Here is a 19,455-nt window from a genome sequence, read left to right on the forward strand (position 1 = left end):
GTTGGTGTGGCTCAGTGGTGGAGCGTCGACCTATGAACCAAGAGGTCATGGTTGATTCCTGGTCAGGGCACATGCCCAGGTTGCAGGCTCGGTCCCCAGTGGGGCTGCAGAGCTCTGAAGCATTGTAACCACCCTTAGGTGCCCTGCCTCCAGCCTTCTTCCCTCCCTCTCATCCTTCAGTCCACCCTTCACCTGCCACAATGGTCCTCTTTCTAAAACAACCAACAATATCACTTAGCTTTCCCGATTCATTAGTGATGGCTTTTGACATGTGCCTATTTATTCCCTAAAGACTTCTCCTTTGGCTGTAAAATTCCAAGCTCCCTGGCACAGCCTGGCCTCTCATGATCTGGCCCTAGCTACCAGGTCTCACTGTCTGAGCTCATTGCACTCCACACCCATGACACAGACTGCTAATCTCCAGTTCTGTGCCTTTGCACGTCGCCTCACCTGCGACTGTGGTGCCTTCCCCATACTTGCCCACCTGGAAAAGTCCTGATATCTTTTTCAGTGCAGGCTAGGCAGCCCTTCCTCTCTGAAGCCTTCCCGGACCCTTTCACACCCCTCCCACCGCTTTCTCCTACTCATCTGACATCAGGTCTTTATGACTTCTATGTATTTCCATCCAAAACCCCCTCTTTATCAACCCCTGACTTTCTTTACTTTTCTCCCATTTTTAAGGTTTAATTAAATATACTAAATATTACTCTTTTGGGTCTGTAGTCTGTGAGTTTTGATAAACATTTAGTTATGTAACAATGAAGTCACCCCACCCCAGTCACCCCCAGTCCTAGCAAGCACGACTTTGCTTTCTGTTCTATAGTTTTGCCTTTTCCTGTAGAAATGGACTTATACAGTATGTAGCCTTATGAGTTTAGTCTGGCTTCTTCCATTTCGCATTATGCATTTTAGATTTATCCATGTTTTTTCAGGTGTCGGTATTTGGTTCCTCTTAATTGCTGAATAGTATTCCACTGTGTGGATGTACCATGGTGGTTTTCTTTTACCCATTCCCTAACTGAAGAATATTTGGGTTGTTTCCTAATTTTAATGATTATGAATAAAACTTCTATAAACCTTTTTAAATAGGTTTTATGTGAAAACAGGTTTCAATTTCATTTGGTTAAACACCTAGAAGTGGGATTTCTGGTTCTTATGGTACCAATTTCCAAGGTGGCTATACCATTCTGTAGTCCCATATATGAGGACTCCAAATGCTCCACATCCTTAGGATATTGTTTCTTTCAGGCTCTGATTTTTGTTTTGTTTTTTATTGTTTGTTTATTTTTGTTTTAACCATTATAAGTGGTGTCTTGTGGTATCTCACTTTGGTTTTAATTGGCATTTATCCCCTAGAGACTAATGATGCTGAGGACCTTTTTGTGTGCTGCTTTTTTGTCATCCTTATTTTATTTTTTCAGTTAAGTGCTGTTTCACTTTTGGTCTCTTCCCTCTACAGTGTAATTGGTATTTCACTCTGAACAACAAAATACATTTTGAGGCTCTTCAACACTTCTTTTTTTTTCCACTTCTCATGTTAGAGTAATAAATATCATCTCATGATGATGATCTTAGGTGAAATTATTATGGAGACATATGTCTGCTTAGTAAAAATGAAAACATATACTTACTTTAAAGTCCAAGGGATGTGAGAAAATACACATGAGCAGAAATTCCAGATAAAGTTAAACGTGCAATATTTGGAAATAAGAAAGCTAAGGATAAGAAAAATCATATGCAGTGATGGTCTCACTTTTCAAGTAACAAAACTCTGACATGATTTATTTGGCCATTCAGAAGTCATGCTGCAAGTTGTTTCCAAAGTTAATATATGATCAAGATCTTTGAGCTCCTGAACACTGTGCTTGGGGGACTATTCATATTGAGTTTTATCCAGTCATGCAAAATTTGCATTATTTCAAGTTAAAACATGATATACCCTGTTAGAGGAACGTTGGCTTCTGTGAGAAAATGAAGAACCAATAAATATTCATGTAATCATCTGGATAACATATTGAAAAGGACAGCTGGTTCAGGAGGGATCTTTGCCTGGGTTAGTATCTGTTTTCATTTGCATTAAGAAAATATTGCAAGAAATTGTTATCTACCAGAGGACTTAGGGGAATACAATGGAAAGCTGATACTGCACCTGATGGCTTTTGACATTTACCTATTATAACAGGGAAATGGTGTGAAGTTAGCCAAGTGACTTTTTACAAAACACAATTTCAGAAGCTATAAAAGGAAACAGGAGATGACAGAGATAGAATACACTGCATCCATAAAAATGAGAAACATGACTTGTCAGCAACACCTGCTTGTTAACTATGGGGCCTGCTGAGAAATTACTGAGGGCCAAGTGCATGGATGGGAGTGACGTCTCCAAAGGCAGTTGCAAGATACAGAGGAAAAGAAGAAATGTGGTTTTATGGAACATTTTAACCCAATACCTGGGGTTGATGAAATGTCAGTTTATGACATTTTTCTGAACTCTTGAAATCAGTTGATTTTTTTATATGTGTATCTGTCAAGGCTGTAGGGAGACAACAGGACTTTTAAGGTTTGAGCTCATAAATTATGGATCATTTTTCCCCAAGAAGATTCCAAATTCTAACTAGTGCACCAAAATATTAATTTCAGCAGCTGACTTAAATTTACAAAAGATACTTTAGTTTCTATTTAATGGTGTTAACACGATAACATGCTTATCTCCTCCCATTCTTACACACCGATAAAACGGTAGTTAATGAAGAAGAAAGGAATGGGCCTGAGTGGGGAAGGCATTTTAAAGACAGAAAAGTGGAAACTCCTTTTGCAGGACACATAGATATTGACTCCAGTTGAGAAACTGAGAAATAGCCACCTGAGAATATAATTAGAAATGCTGAAAGATTTAAGATGCTAGCCTTTGGTCACAGAATTGGAGAGGGTGGTGAGAATTAGAAAACTAAGCTTTTTCATTATAAGGTTTTTCATATATTGATTGTCCTTTTTTTTAATTTGTGCATATACTATTTTAATTAAATTGTTTTATTCACAATAAATTTCCAATCACTAGAAGATAGTACTATTATTCTTTGTACCTTGCCCCTTTTACATCATGACATGAATTTTGAAATTTTTATACAATTTTCTCATTTTGTAGGATAATCCAGTATTTTCTAGTAATAATTTGATAAGCCCTCAGTAATAAATTATTAATGAAACAAAGCTCTTATTCAGGAACTGGATTTGTCATTAACTAACCCTTTGAAAGGTAGATTTGCATGTTTGGAATGGGAGTGAATACCACACCTCAAACCCAGGAGTGCTTGTTGCTGTTTTAAGTCCCTCTCCAAAACTTCCACTTAAGGCAGCGGTTCTCAACCTGTGGGTCACGACCCCTTTGGGGGTCGAATGACCCTTTCACAGGGGTCGCCTAAGACCATCGGAAACACATAGATAATTACATATTGTTTTTGTGATTAATCACTATGCTTTAATTATGTTCAATTTGTAACAATGAAATTGGGGGCCACCACAACATGAGGAACTGTATTAAAGGGTCGTGGCATTAGGAAAGTTGAGAACCACTGACTTAAGCTCATTGTCAAGAGGTATATCACAACAAAGGCCTATTTGTCTTCCAGATAAGATCTCACTCAAAAATGTTGGGATTCACTTTGAAGTTTTTGTTTCTTGTTTTTCTCTTGATCTTTTAAATTTTTTAATGCACATTTCTAAGAATATGCTAATATTTGGTTTCTTTTTAAAATTTAGAATGCGGTTTTTATTTTAATTATTTTAGAAATAATAGGTACACATCAGTGTTTTTATATATATAAATATACTATAGTATATACATATATATACCTTTGTCATATACATTAGCATATAGATATATATGCTGTAACTGTAAAAACAGCTTGTTTTTCTGCTCTGCAGAGAAAATGCCCTTCATTATATATTAATATTAATAACTCTAATTATCCCATTATTACTGAATCAGCTTGCTACTTAGCTATCTGTATGCAAAGCTTGCTAAAAGCTGTACAGTTTTACTCACTAAAATTATTCAAGTTGAGCAACACATAATTTCATCTTCTACTCCATGACTGAAGAATCCTAGGTTGCTGATTTTACTGAGTGATGGAAATGTGTATCATTTTCAGGGCCTTTGGGGGAAGTACAAAAATATTGAGTAGGGTTGATATTTGACTTAATGGGACCAGATTTTCTATAGCAACTTTCAGACCAAAACATATTAAAAAGAACAGAATGTCCCAGCTACCTATAAATTAGCAAGGTAAAGTGTGACTTCTTGGGATATATACAATAAAATGAGACATATTTCTACAGAAGATAAAGGCTTATGTATCCAGAATGAAGTGTCTAGAAACTGTCTTTCCATCCTCTCTCTCCAGCTCTCCATACCCACACCCATTCCCTCCTGGCTAACTTCAGATTTGAGGATCATGTCTATTCTGAAGTTTCTTTGGTTCCTGCCCCTCTAATATCTACACTTTTGTCAGATTATGAGGGAATTATCATATCAAAAGAATACACAAACTCCTTGAAATGTGGTGGTATATATTAAAGTCAATGTGAAGCGAGAAAAAAGGACATTTGCTTTGTGAATGACTCAAAAATAAGTGACTTGTTACATAAAAATAATTTTCACAACAGAATGAGAGAATTAAGGTAATTTTTAGGCCTCCTGAATCAAAACGTGAAGAATCGAGGATCTTTAATTTTCTTTCAGCCGAACCACCATCTTCCAGCAATGCATAAAAATGACTAACACAAAGGGAAGGAGAGGCACCCGCTATATGTTTTCTAGGCCTTTTTTTTTATTATTATTAAATCTTTATTGTTCAGATTATTACATTTGTTCCTCTTTTTTCCCCCCATAACTCCCCTCCTTCCAGCTCCCACCCCACCCTCCGCCCTCACTCCCCATCCACTGTCCTCATCCATAGGTGCACAATTTTTGTCCAGTCTCTTCCCGCATCTCCCACACCCTTTCCCCCCCCAAGCATAGTCAGTCCATTCCCTTTTTATGTCCCTGATTCTATTATAATCACCAGTTCATTCTGTTCCTCAGATTATTTATTCACTTGATTCTTAGATTCATTTGTTGATAGATGCATGTTTTTTGTTCATAATTTGTATCTTTACCTTTTTCTTCTTCTTCCTCTTCTTAAAGGATACCTTTCAGCATTTCATATAATACTGGTTTGGTGGTGATGAACTCCTTTAGCTTTTCCTTATCTGTGAAGCTCTTTATCTGACCTTCAATTCTGAATGATAGCTTTGCTGGATAAAGTAATCTTGGTTGTAGGTTCTTGCTATTCAACACTTTGAATATTTCTTGCCACTCCCTTCTGGCCTGCAAAGTTTCTGTTGAGAAATCAGCTGACAGTCGTATGGGTATTCCCTTGTAGGTAACTGAGTTTCTTTCTCTTGCTGCTTTTAAGATTCTCTCTTTGTCTTTTGCTCTTGGCATTTTAATGATGATGTGTCTTGGTGTGGTCCTCTTTGGATTCCTTTTGTTTGGGGTTCTCTGTGCTTCCTGGACCTGTAAGTCTATTTCTTTCACCAGGTGGGGGAAGTTTTCTGTCATTATTTCTTCAAATAGGTTTTCAATATCTTGCTCTCTCTCATCTTCTGGTACCCCTATAATTCTGATGTTGGTACGTTTGAAGCTGTCCCAGAGGCTCCTTACACTATCTTCGTATTTTTAGGTTCTTTTTTCATTTTGCTTTTCCGGTTGGGTGTTTCTCGCTTCTTCGTATTTCAAATCTTTGACTTGATTCTTGCGCTCCTCTGGTCTGCTGTTGGGAGTCTGTATAATATTCTTTATTTCAATCAGTGTATGCTTACTTTCTAGATGGTCCTTTATCACACCATCAAGGGTCTCATTAGATTTCCTGTACATCTCATCAAGTTTATCGACAGTCTCTAGAAGCCTCTTGAGAGACCTCAAAAGTGTGGTTCTGAACTCAATATCCTCCCTTGATAGTTTTGTCCTGTTTCTTTGTCTCCGCATTTTTTTATGCTTTCTTGGTACACCCCCTAGTGGTCTTTGTGCGCAGTCTTGTTGTAGTTAAGCCTTGATTGTTATAGTTAATACTAGAGGGATTTGACCTCCAGGCCGACTGGCTGTGATAATCAGCTGTGTTTGCAGTGGAAGAACTTGTGTCCTCTAGGGAAGTGCTAATCTAGCCTTTGCCTGAGGCTATCCTGCAAATGCCTCTGTGCAGGGCTTGGGCGGGGCGGGTCCCACAGGATCAACAGGGCGGAGGAGGGAGCAGTTATGGCTGCTCTCAGTCCGTCCCCAGGGGCTCTGCCTCTCTCTCCCAGCAACAGCTGCAAACCTCGGAGGGACCGTAGCCAGACAGTCCTGCTTCCCCCGTTTGAGTCTGGGTCCCTAGAGACTCGCCCGGATCTGGAGCTCTGAGTCTGAGGCTCCCTCCGGATTGAAACAGACAACCGCGCCCTCAGCCACCAGCCTGCGCCGCGTGCACTCCACACCTTAGTATTTTACTTCAGCACTGCGCCTCCTCTGATTCTCGGTTCCTCCTAGTTGTAGAACTTCCATTCAGCCAGCCTTCCTGTGGTTCTGGATGATGTCCGTTCCGTCTTTTAGTTGTATTTTTGAAGTGGTTGTTCGAGGCAGCAAACTCCGGTGTTAACCTATGCCGCCATCTTGGTTTCTCCTCTCTAGGCCTTTTAGAAAACATAGAGTTGTTCCTTTGGCCACACACATGTGAATCTACTAGAAAGGTGACATTGTAGACCTCAAGAGAACGGGCACTGTTCAAAAGGAATGCCTCACAAATGTTCCCATAGCAAAACCGGAGGAATCTGCATTGTCACCCAGCATGCAGTGGGCACTGTTGTGAACAAACAAGTTAGGGGCAAGATTCTTGCCAGGAGAATTGATGTACGTATTGAGTATATTAAGCACCCTAATAGCCAATAATAGCTTCTTGAAACATGTGATGGAAAATTATCAGAAAGAGAAGGAAGCAGCCTAAGAGAAAGATACCTGGGTTCAACTGGAGCACCGCCCACTCCACCCAGAGAAGGACACTTTGTAAAAACCAACGGAAAGGAGCCTGAGCTGCAAAACCCATTCCCTATGAATTTGTGGCATGATGTGTAAGTTGTTGGTTGAGAGAGAGAGAGTGGGAGAGAGAGAGAGAGAATACACTTAGCAGAAATTATTTGGAGTACCTCTTCTAGTGATGTGTATGGGAATGAGAAATGCAGCCACAAAGGCAAGGAATTGTTTGGCTCTGTCTCTACCACCGTTTGTAATAATTTTTCATAGAAGCTTTACCATACATATTCTCATCTATACCTTCCACTGCAGACACTAAAAACAATGGGGTGATTCAAGGAGCAAATAGATTATGGACCTATCTACATAAGATCAATTACATAATTTTCCGGGTCTGGTGCAAAATGAAAATGCGAGGTCCTTGTTCAAAAGCCATTGAGAATGTCAAGATGGTGACAGCAGACCATTAAGTCAAACACAAGGCCCTTTGGAGAGCATGGACCTGTGTGACTGCTCAGGTCACACCCCCTGAAACTGGCCCTGTGTCTACAAACGAGCCCACGAAATCTTCCCAAACAATAGAAGCATCTTAACCCAGCCCCGTGTTCTAGGAGAGTAGAACACAAGTAATAGCTAATTACCATTCCCAGTGCAATGAGATTTCCTTCTAGTACCAATGTACTCTCAGCAAAATAAAAGCATACAAGATCAGCTATGGCTGAGGAGTGTGTCTTTCTGTCCAGTCACATAGTTAATACTTCCTGTGTGGTGCTTTCTGCCCTTGGAAACACGAGTTCAGCTGGGCTCCCGAATTGCTAATGATGGGTCCCTCTTCCCACTCTTCCCTCTGACCATCTGCCTGTTACCCAATGCAGGGGAACAAAACTGTTCAACCACAAAAGAATGACTCGTGAGTGCTGGGGGGAAAGTGCGCTTTCGGAATATGCAGTCCTTAAAACACCAGCTGCTCGATTTTGGGTCTTGCAACTCATTTGGCTATGAACCTTGGAGAAGATAGTTCATTTTTAGAAAGCTAAATTTCACAGACTGCTAGAGGAAAACAGTCATGCTGTCTGCTTTTTCTTAATTTTACCACAATTGTTCAAAAAAATACCAAACACCGGTTTCCTTTCCCACACCTTCGCCCCCCGGTGACCAAGAAATCCTCTTTTGAAGGATACTATGTTACATTCCAGGAAGTGACATCCAGCTGAATGGGTTTGTCACCATAGAACATACTCATTCACGACTTCTAGGAAGACAGGATGGAAAATAAGCCAGATTAAAAATTGGCTCGGGTTTCTGAAGACAGAAAAACAGGATTCTTCGCCAGGGATGGACGAGACAGGAACACTTTGTGACAGTCACTATTCTGTAGTTCCTGGATATTCAGTGTCCCTCTAGTTGAGCTGGGAAGGCATCTTATCAGGAATCGCAGATAAGAAAGCTGTCGTCGTGAGGGCAGGAGGGACTCACACCTACAAAGCATCCTCTCCTCGTTTCTTCCTGCAGCGACTTGACTGAACCCTCTTTACTGCCATGAGTTCTTCTCTAAGTGAGCTGCTACTCAGCCTAGGGACACTGCTCCCTCTCCTCAGAATGACCTTTCTTCTTCTTACCGCCTCAGAGTCTACAAAAGAACTCAGTAATCTCCTTTCTTCTTGCACAGAAGATCTTTATCACAGACTCGCCATTTGTGTCTTAAGTATTTTTATTTTATTATTCCTGGCCTCCTCAACTAGACGGTGAGTTTCTTGAAGCCTAATACCACGTGTTGTTTTATTGATGAGTAAAGGGCTCACAGTGTGCCTCTTACCCCGAAGCTGCTTTGCAGAAATGTGTTGTTGATGGAGTAAATGATCCTCCTGCCCCAACGCACAATTTTAAAACAAGACAGTAAATAATTTTCACAGATTATTTTAAGAAAACCATATGGAATCATCCAATTAAAAAAATTCTCCTCATATCAGGTCACAGAATCAAAACCCAAACTGACTTCCTTTGCCTTTTGGAGCTAATGGCATGTTGTTTAGTCTTCACAAATTAATGAAATTGTGTGCTAATAAGAGTTTATGCTATTGATTGCCTTTGAAGTATTTATTTTTATCACTCTCATTTTAGAAACTTCTCATTTGTAAGTTTGACATGATTGATGCAGAATCCACTTTCCCTATCTAATGCTTTCCTCCACATACAGCTCCACGATGTGAGATCTATTAGCAAGGATATGATTAAATGTAAACATGAGTCAAAGGTTTTTCCTTCTCTGACATGAAGTATATATAAAACAAGGAAATGAAAAAAAAAGTGGGGCATCACCTACTCTTTCCCTCAAGTATAGCTAAAACTTTCAGCTAAAAAATTCATGAAAAGGCAAGAAAAGTCCTTTGGGTGACCATCCATCTTCTTTATGGAAACTGACCCAACATAGAACTCCACAATAACTCTTTGGTTAACCAATAGCCTGAATAGACCACATTAAGCTCCCAGAAGAGAACCCAATAGCAAAAGGGGAGGATCATTGTTTCTTATAATGGTGTGGCTAGAGGCCCAAAGAATCCAGGCCTTTAATACAAACTTAGAGAGTATCCAGTCCAACTGAGTGTCTCTGATAGTCCTACTAAAACAAGTGCTATATTGAGCAGTACCAAAAGAGTCGATTGAGCTACAGGAAAATATAAAACATACTTCAGTATAAATGTGCAGTAGTGTTTTACCCAGAAAGAAAGAATGAAAAATATGGATTTCTTTTCCCACAACTTATGTGATTTGCAATTAAAGGGAAATTTCTAACCAGTGAGACATTGTCTCCTTCCAAAATGTCAGTATGTCTAACGCTGTATGACATATTGCAACTTTTCCCAAATATCTGTGTATCTTAAGCACACTGTGTCAAGAAGCCTGATCCAAAGACTTGATTTATGTTGCTACCTGATAGATGATGTCTGGAAGGCATGCTGTCTAAATGGACTGCACTGGGGCAGTTACCTTAGTCATCAATTCTCAGAGAATTAATGGGTACCATTCATCCCAAGAATAGAAACCAAGGTCAGGGCCTCTTCCATGCTCTGTAATTCTATTAGCAATGCACAGAAAGCACTTAGGTCGTAAGCTCTCTTGACCTTATAACTGAGCAAATGGAACTGCATCTTGTTTTCAGAGAGAATTCTCTCTGAGCACACCCCTTGTCAATGATTTGTTGTACAATAACATTCAATGTACTAACATGTGTAAGGAAAATGCTGGTAAAAGAAAAGTGAGACTGTCTTCAGCTGCCAAGCATTCCAAGTACGGTCTTTATTCAAGTAAATGCCAATAGAAAACAATTTTATTAAAGTTATATTAGGGCCCTGGCTGGTTTGGCTCAGTAGATGGAGCATCAGCCTGTGGACTGAAGGGTCCCACGTTCGATTCCAGTCAAGGGCACATGCCTGAGTTGTGGGCTCGATCCCCAGTAGGGGGCATGCAGGAGGCAGCCAATCACTGATTCTCTCTCTCTCTCTCTCTCTATCTATCTCCCCCTTCCTCTCTGAAATCAATAAAAATATATTTTTTTAAATAACTATATTGGGTACTTCCAACTGTGGACATACACTTTTAAATTGTGTACTCACTCAGATTTTATGTAAGCACTCAATCATTCTATGTGAGTACCAGGGAATTTATTTCCGTTATCATTCTTTTATTTGGTTGTTTATTCTACCTACCCTAATAAAATCTAAATGGCCTTGAAACTAAGAAAATAAGCAAATAAGTCTGTTAACAATGAACTCTCTGAAAATCTCAAGCAACATGCTTTTCTAAGCTAAGGCTCACAAGTAATTTCCTCACTCTTCATAATTCAAATTGCTTTCAACCTGCCACAATACCCAAAAAAGAAGAGAGTAACTTCAAGGGTTGAATCCTGGCTTTGATACCTATTTGTTTTCTTAACAATAAAATAAGCATGATTATTAGTCTTTTATAGCTACTTCACACATTGCTCTAAGGATTTAAAATAAGTGCTTAGCACAATGCCTAGAAATTAACAAATGATGACCTGTTTTTGTTTTTATTGTTGAGCACATAAAATTGTGTGATTTTTGTGATTGTGTGTGTGAGAGCTTTGTTTTGAAACATTGGGGTTTTTATGTGCAGTAGATTCTAAGTGATCTACAGTAATGGAGGGGAGCAGAGGCATGAATAATTCAAAACAGCAAATCACCCAAATACCATTTGTATGTGCTTTAAACTGTATTTTTATTTCAAATGTGAGGGTTTCTACTGCCCAAAGAAATGACTTCAAATAAAGGAATGACACAGTGGTGTAAAGTCCTAACTAAAAGGGCTCCTGAGGAGCTGCCCAGTTTTCCTGGCCCTTCCTCTCGTCTCCCCACCTCTGCCCTTCTCTCCCCTCCACTCCCCTCTTCACCTCCTCACACCTGCCTGTTAGAAGACAGCTGCCGCAAAGACCCGCATCAAGCCAAGTTCCTGCCTCCCACTCCCCCTGGATCAAGGCCACTGGTGAAGTGTCTATGATTCTCTGTTCAGAGGCAAGATGCAGTCACCAAGTAAAAGCACCAGCTGCTCATGAAGCACGCGCTCTAGTGGAGGGAGAAGACGTCAAGTCAAGAAAGGTAGTGCGGGTACTTCCGTTAACAGCAAAGGCGATGGAATCTGGCGGCCCAGGAGTCCTAGTCCTGTTGGCCTATGATCATGGGCACATTGCTAGCCACTTTATGCCTCGGTTTTGTTTCCACTATAAACTTGCAAATGATAATGCTATCAGATATGTCACATGATTTTTTAAGGATTAACATGCATTCTCTCTGGTGTGTGTGTGGGTGGGTGTGGGTGTGTGTGTGGGAGTAGGGCTCAATGTGCATAATGAAGAGATCTGTATTATGCTGATTTCTCTTTGAGTAACAAACGTTAACTAACAAGTTGGCATTTCCTACAGAAACCTGCAACTTTTTTTTTCTTTTTGTGAAACCAGAGGAAAACAAACAGGAGTCTTGGCCTCATCTAATGTCTATATAATCCCCAAAACATATCTCTATTCCCATATGAAGCAGTTTTCCTGGTTGATACTTAGGGGCTACTGCTCTGTATTAAGCACGTGTTGCTTTGGTTTTAGCAGTATCACAGGTTTATCCCGTGTAGAAGGAGCTCAAGCTGGTGCCTACACACAAGCACAAGAGGCTTCAGTAGTGATATCAGAAACATAAAACAGATAATAGCTACAAAAAGAATGAAAGAAAACTTAATACTGATAAGTCAAGTCTTACATGCCGGGCACTGTTCTAGTCACTTTATATATGATCATTTATTTAATTCTCAGAATCAACTTGTGAGGTCGGTAATATCATTGCAATTTTCGCGTTGAAAAACAGAAACTCGGGGAAGTCAGGAAACTTTGCAAAGGTCACTGGACACATAACAACATGCACATTACGGTCGGGGAAACCAGATCATTTACTGACTGTCCAAGGCCACGATTAAATATGAAAGGGGGCAGAAACAGGAGTGAAAGTTCATTCTAATTATGGTTGAAGATGAAACCACTTGCAATACCTATGTCATTGAAAAAAAATAAGTAAATGAATGCGTTCTTATTACATTTCTCCTAGGATTAAATAGATTCTGAGATGATCATGAGTATGCTTTCAGTAAGGTGTTCTGAACTAAAACCCCTGGTGCTTGTGGTAAATAAAAATGTGGTTGAGCTTCCAACATACTGTGCTTCACTTCAGAGACGCAGGTTCAGCCAGGGTTGCCGTGTGCTATCTGTATGTAACCTTTCACAATAGAAATACGACCAAGGAGCTGGTTCATTAACTCACTGATTGTCCTTCCTTACCGTGGTTATTAGCTGATGTTCTGCCTTTCACTGTAACACATACACAAGATTGAGAATTCAAGGACTAGACACCCCAGAGCATAATGAATGGGGTGGTGTCCCTTTGCCTCTTTATGCAGATTAAATCAATACCTGACTTCCATGGGGAAGAGCAACACAACAGAGTTCTTGACAGTGATATCCTGGCTGGGGCTCCCTGCCTTGAAAGAAGAAAGGAGAGGGAACAGGTTTCTAGACTGTAAGCTCCTTGAGGGAGGTTATAGGCACGTTGTGTACCATTGATATCTGACCCCAGCTAGCTACCCTAACATTTACATGAATAAAAGTCACCCATTTTAATAAGTTAGTATCTTAAAAATTAGAGAGCATCTTAGAGTCAATGGCATGTTCATTGTTTAGTTGGCAGAGTTGGCTCTTTTTTCTTTCTTGCATAAAAAATAAAGGTGTGTCGTGCCATCGATGGCATCTTAGATTTGATGAAATACATTGTGTATCAGATGTTAGCAAGATCCCAGCCCCACTTTGTAAATTAAATCAGAAAGACGAGAGAGGTGAGATTTCAAAACTGCATCAACCTTTAAACTGAAGATTAGTAGATGAATGGGGAGTTGGTCATAACTTCTTCTCCAGCCTGTCACAGCCCATATTTAAATATATATATTTATCATATGCTATCTGTAACCTTTCACAGTAGAAACACGGCCTTTCCTGTTTTCTCCTCTCTGCAAAATAGAAAAGGATAAAAATTAAATTCCTGGCACTTATTGTATCTTCCTGAAATTGTGTATCGTTGACTCCAGAGTGTGCACTCCACAGGCACAGTGTTTTATGCCTATGATTCTCAAAGCTCTGTATCTATTGGAATCTCCGCAGGAAATATTTAAAAATTCATGATCTTTACCTCCTGCCTGGACGTTCCGATTCACAAAGTCCATATTAAGGCCCAAAGAGCTATGTTTTTAATCCTGGGGTGGTATGATACACCCCGAAGTTTGAGAAGCCCTGGTCCTTGTGTTGGGAATTGACCTGTCACTGCAAAGCACTTGAATTTAAAAACTCTGATCTCAGCAGTAGGCACAGGACCACATTTGACAGGCATGATTATGATTTCAAAAGGCAAATATACTGACACAAGAAGGAAATCTGATACTACATTGTTTCCTGTGGGGCTGGGACTCAAAACTAGAGCATGCATTGGTGCTGTCCCTGATACCTGTTTCTGCTGGGAATTTCTTTAGCTGTGCCCCATAAAATCGGACGCATCATTGATGGGAGTCCTGCAGATCGCTGTGCAAAGCTCAAAGTGGGAGACCGGATCTTAGCGGTGAACGGCCAGTCGATCATCAACATGCCTCACGCGGACATCGTGAAGCTGATCAAGGACGCGGGTCTCAGTGTCACTCTTCGCATCATTCCTCAGGAGGGTGAGTGCCCGAGCCGCCTGACTGCCGTCAGAGTGGTGTCAGAGGGTCAGAAGTTGAGAGTTACTCCCACCGTGGCAAAAATTCGCATTCTGTTGCAACTCATATCCTGTTTGCTCGGTACCAGTTTCATTCGGAGATCAAGCTATGGGACATTATGGATAAACAGTGAGAATCCCATGACAGTGGAATATTAACCATTCCCTGTTGTCCTCGGAGTACTGTTTTATGGTTACATTAAGCCAGAGCCCATTCAACAGAGGTGATAGAGTTACAAATCTGCAGAAGATAAAAACAACATGCATTCATGCTAACAGTGACACTCCGGAGGATTCTTCAAAGTCAGATTGATTTTGAAAAGCTTGAGGAAGTTTTGTGGTATAGAGAGAGCTGATTGAGAAAATTTTCATCTGATAAGAATTCTAAATTCCCACTTAGCCTTTTAAAGGTCTCTGTACAAGGACTCCCTCCTGAGGCTTGAAGAGTAGTGAGCACCCCGACTCACAGCCATGCCTTCAGGGGCCACAAACTTCACCATAAATTCACTATTTCTGGAGATAGTGTGTTCATGACTGGTTTATAGCTGCTGTCTCATTACTGATGTTCAAGAGTTCAGTCCCTGGAGGGAGCTCACTGGTGAGTGAGCATCCCACATGGAGAGTGAGGCGTAGTGATGGACTCACTCACCTTGGTCCCCTCTGTTTTACTCATTCACCTGATTTCACCTTGGGACTATGACAAGCCGGCATCAAACAGCTTCCTGGCTTTAAATATTAAACAGATGTTCTCAACTGAGGTCATTTTGTCCCCCTAGGGAGCTTTTAGCAATATCTGAAGACATTTTTGATTGTCATGATTGAGGTAGGGATGCTACTGGCATCCCTACCAGTGGATAGAGGGCAGGGATGCTGTTAGCCTAAGGCAGGCCTCACAGCAAAGAATTATCTGGCCCAAAATGTCAATAGTGCCAAGGTTCGGAAACCGATATAAGGGGGGAAGACATTTAAAATTCGGGGCTGTGAGAAAAGAAAGGGGGAGACTGGTTTGTAAGGAAATGCTAATAGGTCACCTCCCTTTCATCACTCAATGGTGCAGACACCAACATGTATAAAATAGTCAATGGGAATTAACTCTAAGCAAGATTTCTCACTAAAATCTGACTTCTCCATTTCCCCAGTCTGGAATATGTCTGTCCTGCTCTTATTCTGACATAGAGGGATAATTTCAGTTGAAAATTTGATGCTATTACAAGTAAGTTCAAGAAACAGTTTTAACAACTTAATTTCTCCCTCCTTTGTCCAGTGGTTGTTTGTTTTAGTTTTGGGGTGTTTTTACTCTTTCTGTGGAACCATGGAATATAGAGGGTTATTAAGCAATAAGACTAACAAGGAGCTGGAACGAAGACTGTAGAAAGCACTTACATTTATTATGGTTAGTTCCTTATCCAGACTTTGGTATACTGGTAAGACTTCTCATTACAACCAAAAAAATAGTAGCTAAATGTTTTCTTTCTGAGTAGAAAAATAGTACATATTTTAAAGCTTACTCCTTTGAATTCTTTTTCATAGTTTTAACAGATTTTTAAATTGTAATATTTTCTTCTGACAAAATGACAGGAGACTCTGTTCATAACCTTGTTCAGAAACTCTTACAATTAAAAGCATACTAATTCTGGGAGTGGTATTGGAACTGGATAAGGGTAAGCTGCCATCTTAAAGCCCAACAGAAACTGAAATAACCGAAGCCTTGAGTCATCTGAGGAAGCAAAGAGTATTCACCTCCGGTCACCTCTTGCCCTTTATCAATGTCAACCTGACCACATCTGCGGCTTTGGTCCCATTTCAGAGCTCAACAGCCCCGCCTCGGCGCCCAGCTCCGAGAAGCAGAGCCCCATGGCCCAGCAGCACAGCCCCCTGGCCCAGCAGAGTCCTCTGGCCCAGCCGAGCCCAGCCACCCCCAACAGCCCTGTCACCCAGCCAGCTCCTCCTCAGCCACTGCAACTACAGGGACATGAAAATAGGTAACGTTTCCTCTGGCTTTTCTGATTCTGAGGGGGGGGGGGGGGGGGGGGGGGAATGGGGACAAGACAGGACACAGGCAGGAGAGAGATTTTATTGAAATAGAACTTGCCCTGTGGACTTTCCTGTGATTTTGAGATTGTATGTACATCATAAATGGGTCTTATTAGTAAATACGAGTGCCCTGTCCTTCCCAGCAAGAGAACTTTTCCTGGAGAAATGATGAGCGGGTGCAGATGAGTGGGGATTAACTCCCTGAAGAGCACATTGGAGATCCCAGGCAGCATGAAGGGCATGTACAGAGGCCCTTTGGCAGGAGGGAGCCGTCAGGCTTGGGGGGCAATGAGGCCAATGTAGGCAGGCAGAGGGGAGGAGGGTGGTTTGAGATGAAGGCAGTGAGGGTGGGAGGGGCTGGCCTTACAAGGTCTTGTAGGCATGCTAAAGATTTTTATCTTAAGTATATTGAGATGTTCTTAGGGGCTTTAAGCTGAGGACTAAAATAATTTGGTTTGCTTTTCAAGATCTCTCAGTAGACCCCAGAGAGAACAGACTGGGGGCTGGTCAGAGTGAATGCAGGTTAAGCAGTCAGAGATGGCTGCCAGTGTCCATCAAGGTGGTGGCCCAGAGCGTAAAGATGGTGGAGAAGGGGACATGTTGAAGGATTTGTAAGCATAATAAATATTAGCATTTTTACCACATTTGACCTTATATCCTCCTACTCAGGATCTAATTAATTTCATCCATTTCACATTATTAATGAAGACAAATAAGGCACTTCGAACTTCCAGAAAAAAAGGATGCCATATAAAACCCGTGTTATCTTTTTTTAATTGAATTTATTGGGATGACATTGGTTAATAAAATTATAGATTTCAGGTGTACAATTCTATAATAGATCATCTGTATATTGTATTGTGTGTCCAGCACCCCAAAGCAAGTCTCCTTCTATCACCATTTATCTCCCCTTTACCTCCCGCTCCTTCATTTCCCTCTGGTAATCACCATGCTGTTTGCATCAATGAGTTTTGAGTTTTTTTCTCAATCCCTTTATCTTTTTCACCCAGCCCCACATTATCTTCTTACTATGACTTGGGTGTACCCTGGGTTAGGTTGCGCCATGGAAGAGAGGTGAAGACATGTTCCCAATGTTTTCCCCTTTCGAATGAAGAAAATAGGAGAGCTTGCGGGAACATCTCTGAAAATAAAACCCTCACGGGTCTTTTCCGTCATTCTAATGTTTTCTGAGCATCCGCTGCCCACCTTCTGCCTCCCATGTTGGTGGAGATGAACTGAGCCCCAGTTTTTGAGTCCCAGAACTCTAGGTTCATCACTCGTACTGTTGCAAAGCAAGTGTTTTCCCTCTGCCACAGCTGTTACTTCCACAAAGCCCTGTTCTGTCCTGATTTCCCCCGTTCGCTTTCATAGAAAAGTAAATGTTGTCCTCAACTGTTTATGGTGTTAATATATTCCACAGAAGTAAAAAGACTAAGCCCCATAAGGCAGTTTGCACCGAGGTAAGAACCTGACAATCCAGAAGAGGAGTAAGTCTGGGGCGCCTCAGTAATAAGCCCCAGATGTGTTCACTTTCACCAGATGTTGTTTGGATGGATTGCACTGGCTCTCCCCCGGACGCATTTCAGACTCGGGAGGAGGGATCTGAGTGCTCCAGCAGTTGCTGAGCCAGACTCAGACTCTAGGTTCTGACGCTGTTGACTTACCTCCCAGCCACAATTCCATCTTAACCTCTGCAGAGTCAGACTGGGCTGGAGATGGGCTCTTGCTTCCAGCCTTGGGGTGGGTAAATCCTCCAGGTATGTGATAGCTCAGTGGGAGGCCACTATTCGGTCCCCATCTGCTACCAGCTCACAATGGTTTTCATCTGCTACCAGCTCACAATGGTTTTTGGATATATTTTTGCCTGACTACAGAATAGTATATTTTCTAATTCTAGGATTAATAGATTGATCTGACCCAAATTTTTATAAATCACTGAAAAATTTGCCCAGAGTTCTTAGCTGTTTCTGCTTCAATAATATTAAAACCCTGGAAAGTGCCCACTCCTGTCACTCAGGATTCCTGGCTTAGCTCTGATTGTTAGTGAGCAGCTAATTTGCATATGAATGAGGAGATTCAACAGTCTTACAGATACCAGATCCATTTTTCTAGCTGCATTTAAAGATGATTGTGGTATCAGGGGAAAAACTGCCTTTTTCTAGGCTGGAGACGTCTACAAGACAGCTTGCACAGTATGAATTTCCTATCAGTTCATTTGTACAAGAAGTGCCCACCCACATGTCAAATTGAGCCAGTTCCCATGTTCAAGTGGGGTCAAATAAAATGACAATCTACTTGCAAAGTTTTATTTTATGAGTTAGAGCGACTGATTATTTTGTCCTATCTTATTTTCTCTTGGCTCCCAACTGACACCCTACACACTTCTACCCATTTCTCTGTCCCTTTACATGCTTTTTGGGTTTGCTCAGGAAACACAAAATAATCTATATATATAAAAGGCTAATATGCTAAGTGTCCCTCTGCCCATCTGACTGGTCACTATGACGTGCACTGACCACCAGGGGGCAGACGCTCAATGCAGGAGCTGCCAAGCTGCCATGACTTGGCAGCCTGCAGTTCTCAGGTGATGCACCCTGAAACCAGAGAGGAGGGAACCCGATTTCTCGCGGGGCCACGCAATTCCACCTTCAGCCATGGGTTATGTTGTTGCTGGGCCACTGTTGGCCCCAAATCAGGTTTACTGCACACTTGCGTTTGCGATCCACACCCTGTATGACAGCAACTTGGCAGAGTGCCATCTCGCACTCCGGGACCCCTAGGGGGATGTCAGAGAGCTGGTTTCGGCCCAATCCCTGCAGGCCGGGCTGAGGGACCCCACCTGCCGGAGGGACCCCCACTTACTCCACCGCGTTGCCACCCCAGGTGCAGCCAACCAGGCAGGGACTGCAGAAGGTTGGCTCCAGGGCGTGTCCAGCCGGTCTTGCCCAGTCCCACCCCGCCAGCCACCTTCTAACTAATTTCCTTTCAATGTGTTGTTATGTTCACTAGTTGTTATGTTTAGATAACAACTAGTGACCTGGTACACATGCACCAGGTCACTAGTTGTTATATAAACAT

General features: G+C 41.5%; 1 protein-coding gene across 7 annotated transcripts in view; it reads left to right on the forward strand.

Annotated features, from left to right (window-relative positions):
• Positions 1 to 19,455, forward strand: part of MAGI2 (membrane associated guanylate kinase, WW and PDZ domain containing 2) — a 1,130,082-nt gene that overhangs the window by 1,011,887 nt on the left and 98,740 nt on the right. For all 7 annotated transcript variants that reach the window (XM_070424553.1, XM_070424554.1, XM_070424557.1 and 4 more), the window contains 2 exons: positions 14,123 to 14,308; positions 16,151 to 16,325. In XM_070424553.1, the coding sequence (XP_070280654.1) occupies positions 14,123 to 14,308; positions 16,151 to 16,325 (361 nt within the window). The remainder of the gene's footprint in view (positions 1 to 14,122; positions 14,309 to 16,150; positions 16,326 to 19,455) is intronic.

Source organism: Myotis yumanensis, unplaced genomic scaffold (assembly GCF_028538775.1).
Source record: "Myotis yumanensis isolate MYYU_CA2020_CCGP unplaced genomic scaffold, mMyoYum1.0.hap1 SCAF_9, whole genome shotgun sequence".
Classification (NCBI taxonomy): domain Eukaryota; kingdom Metazoa; phylum Chordata; class Mammalia; order Chiroptera; family Vespertilionidae; genus Myotis; species Myotis yumanensis.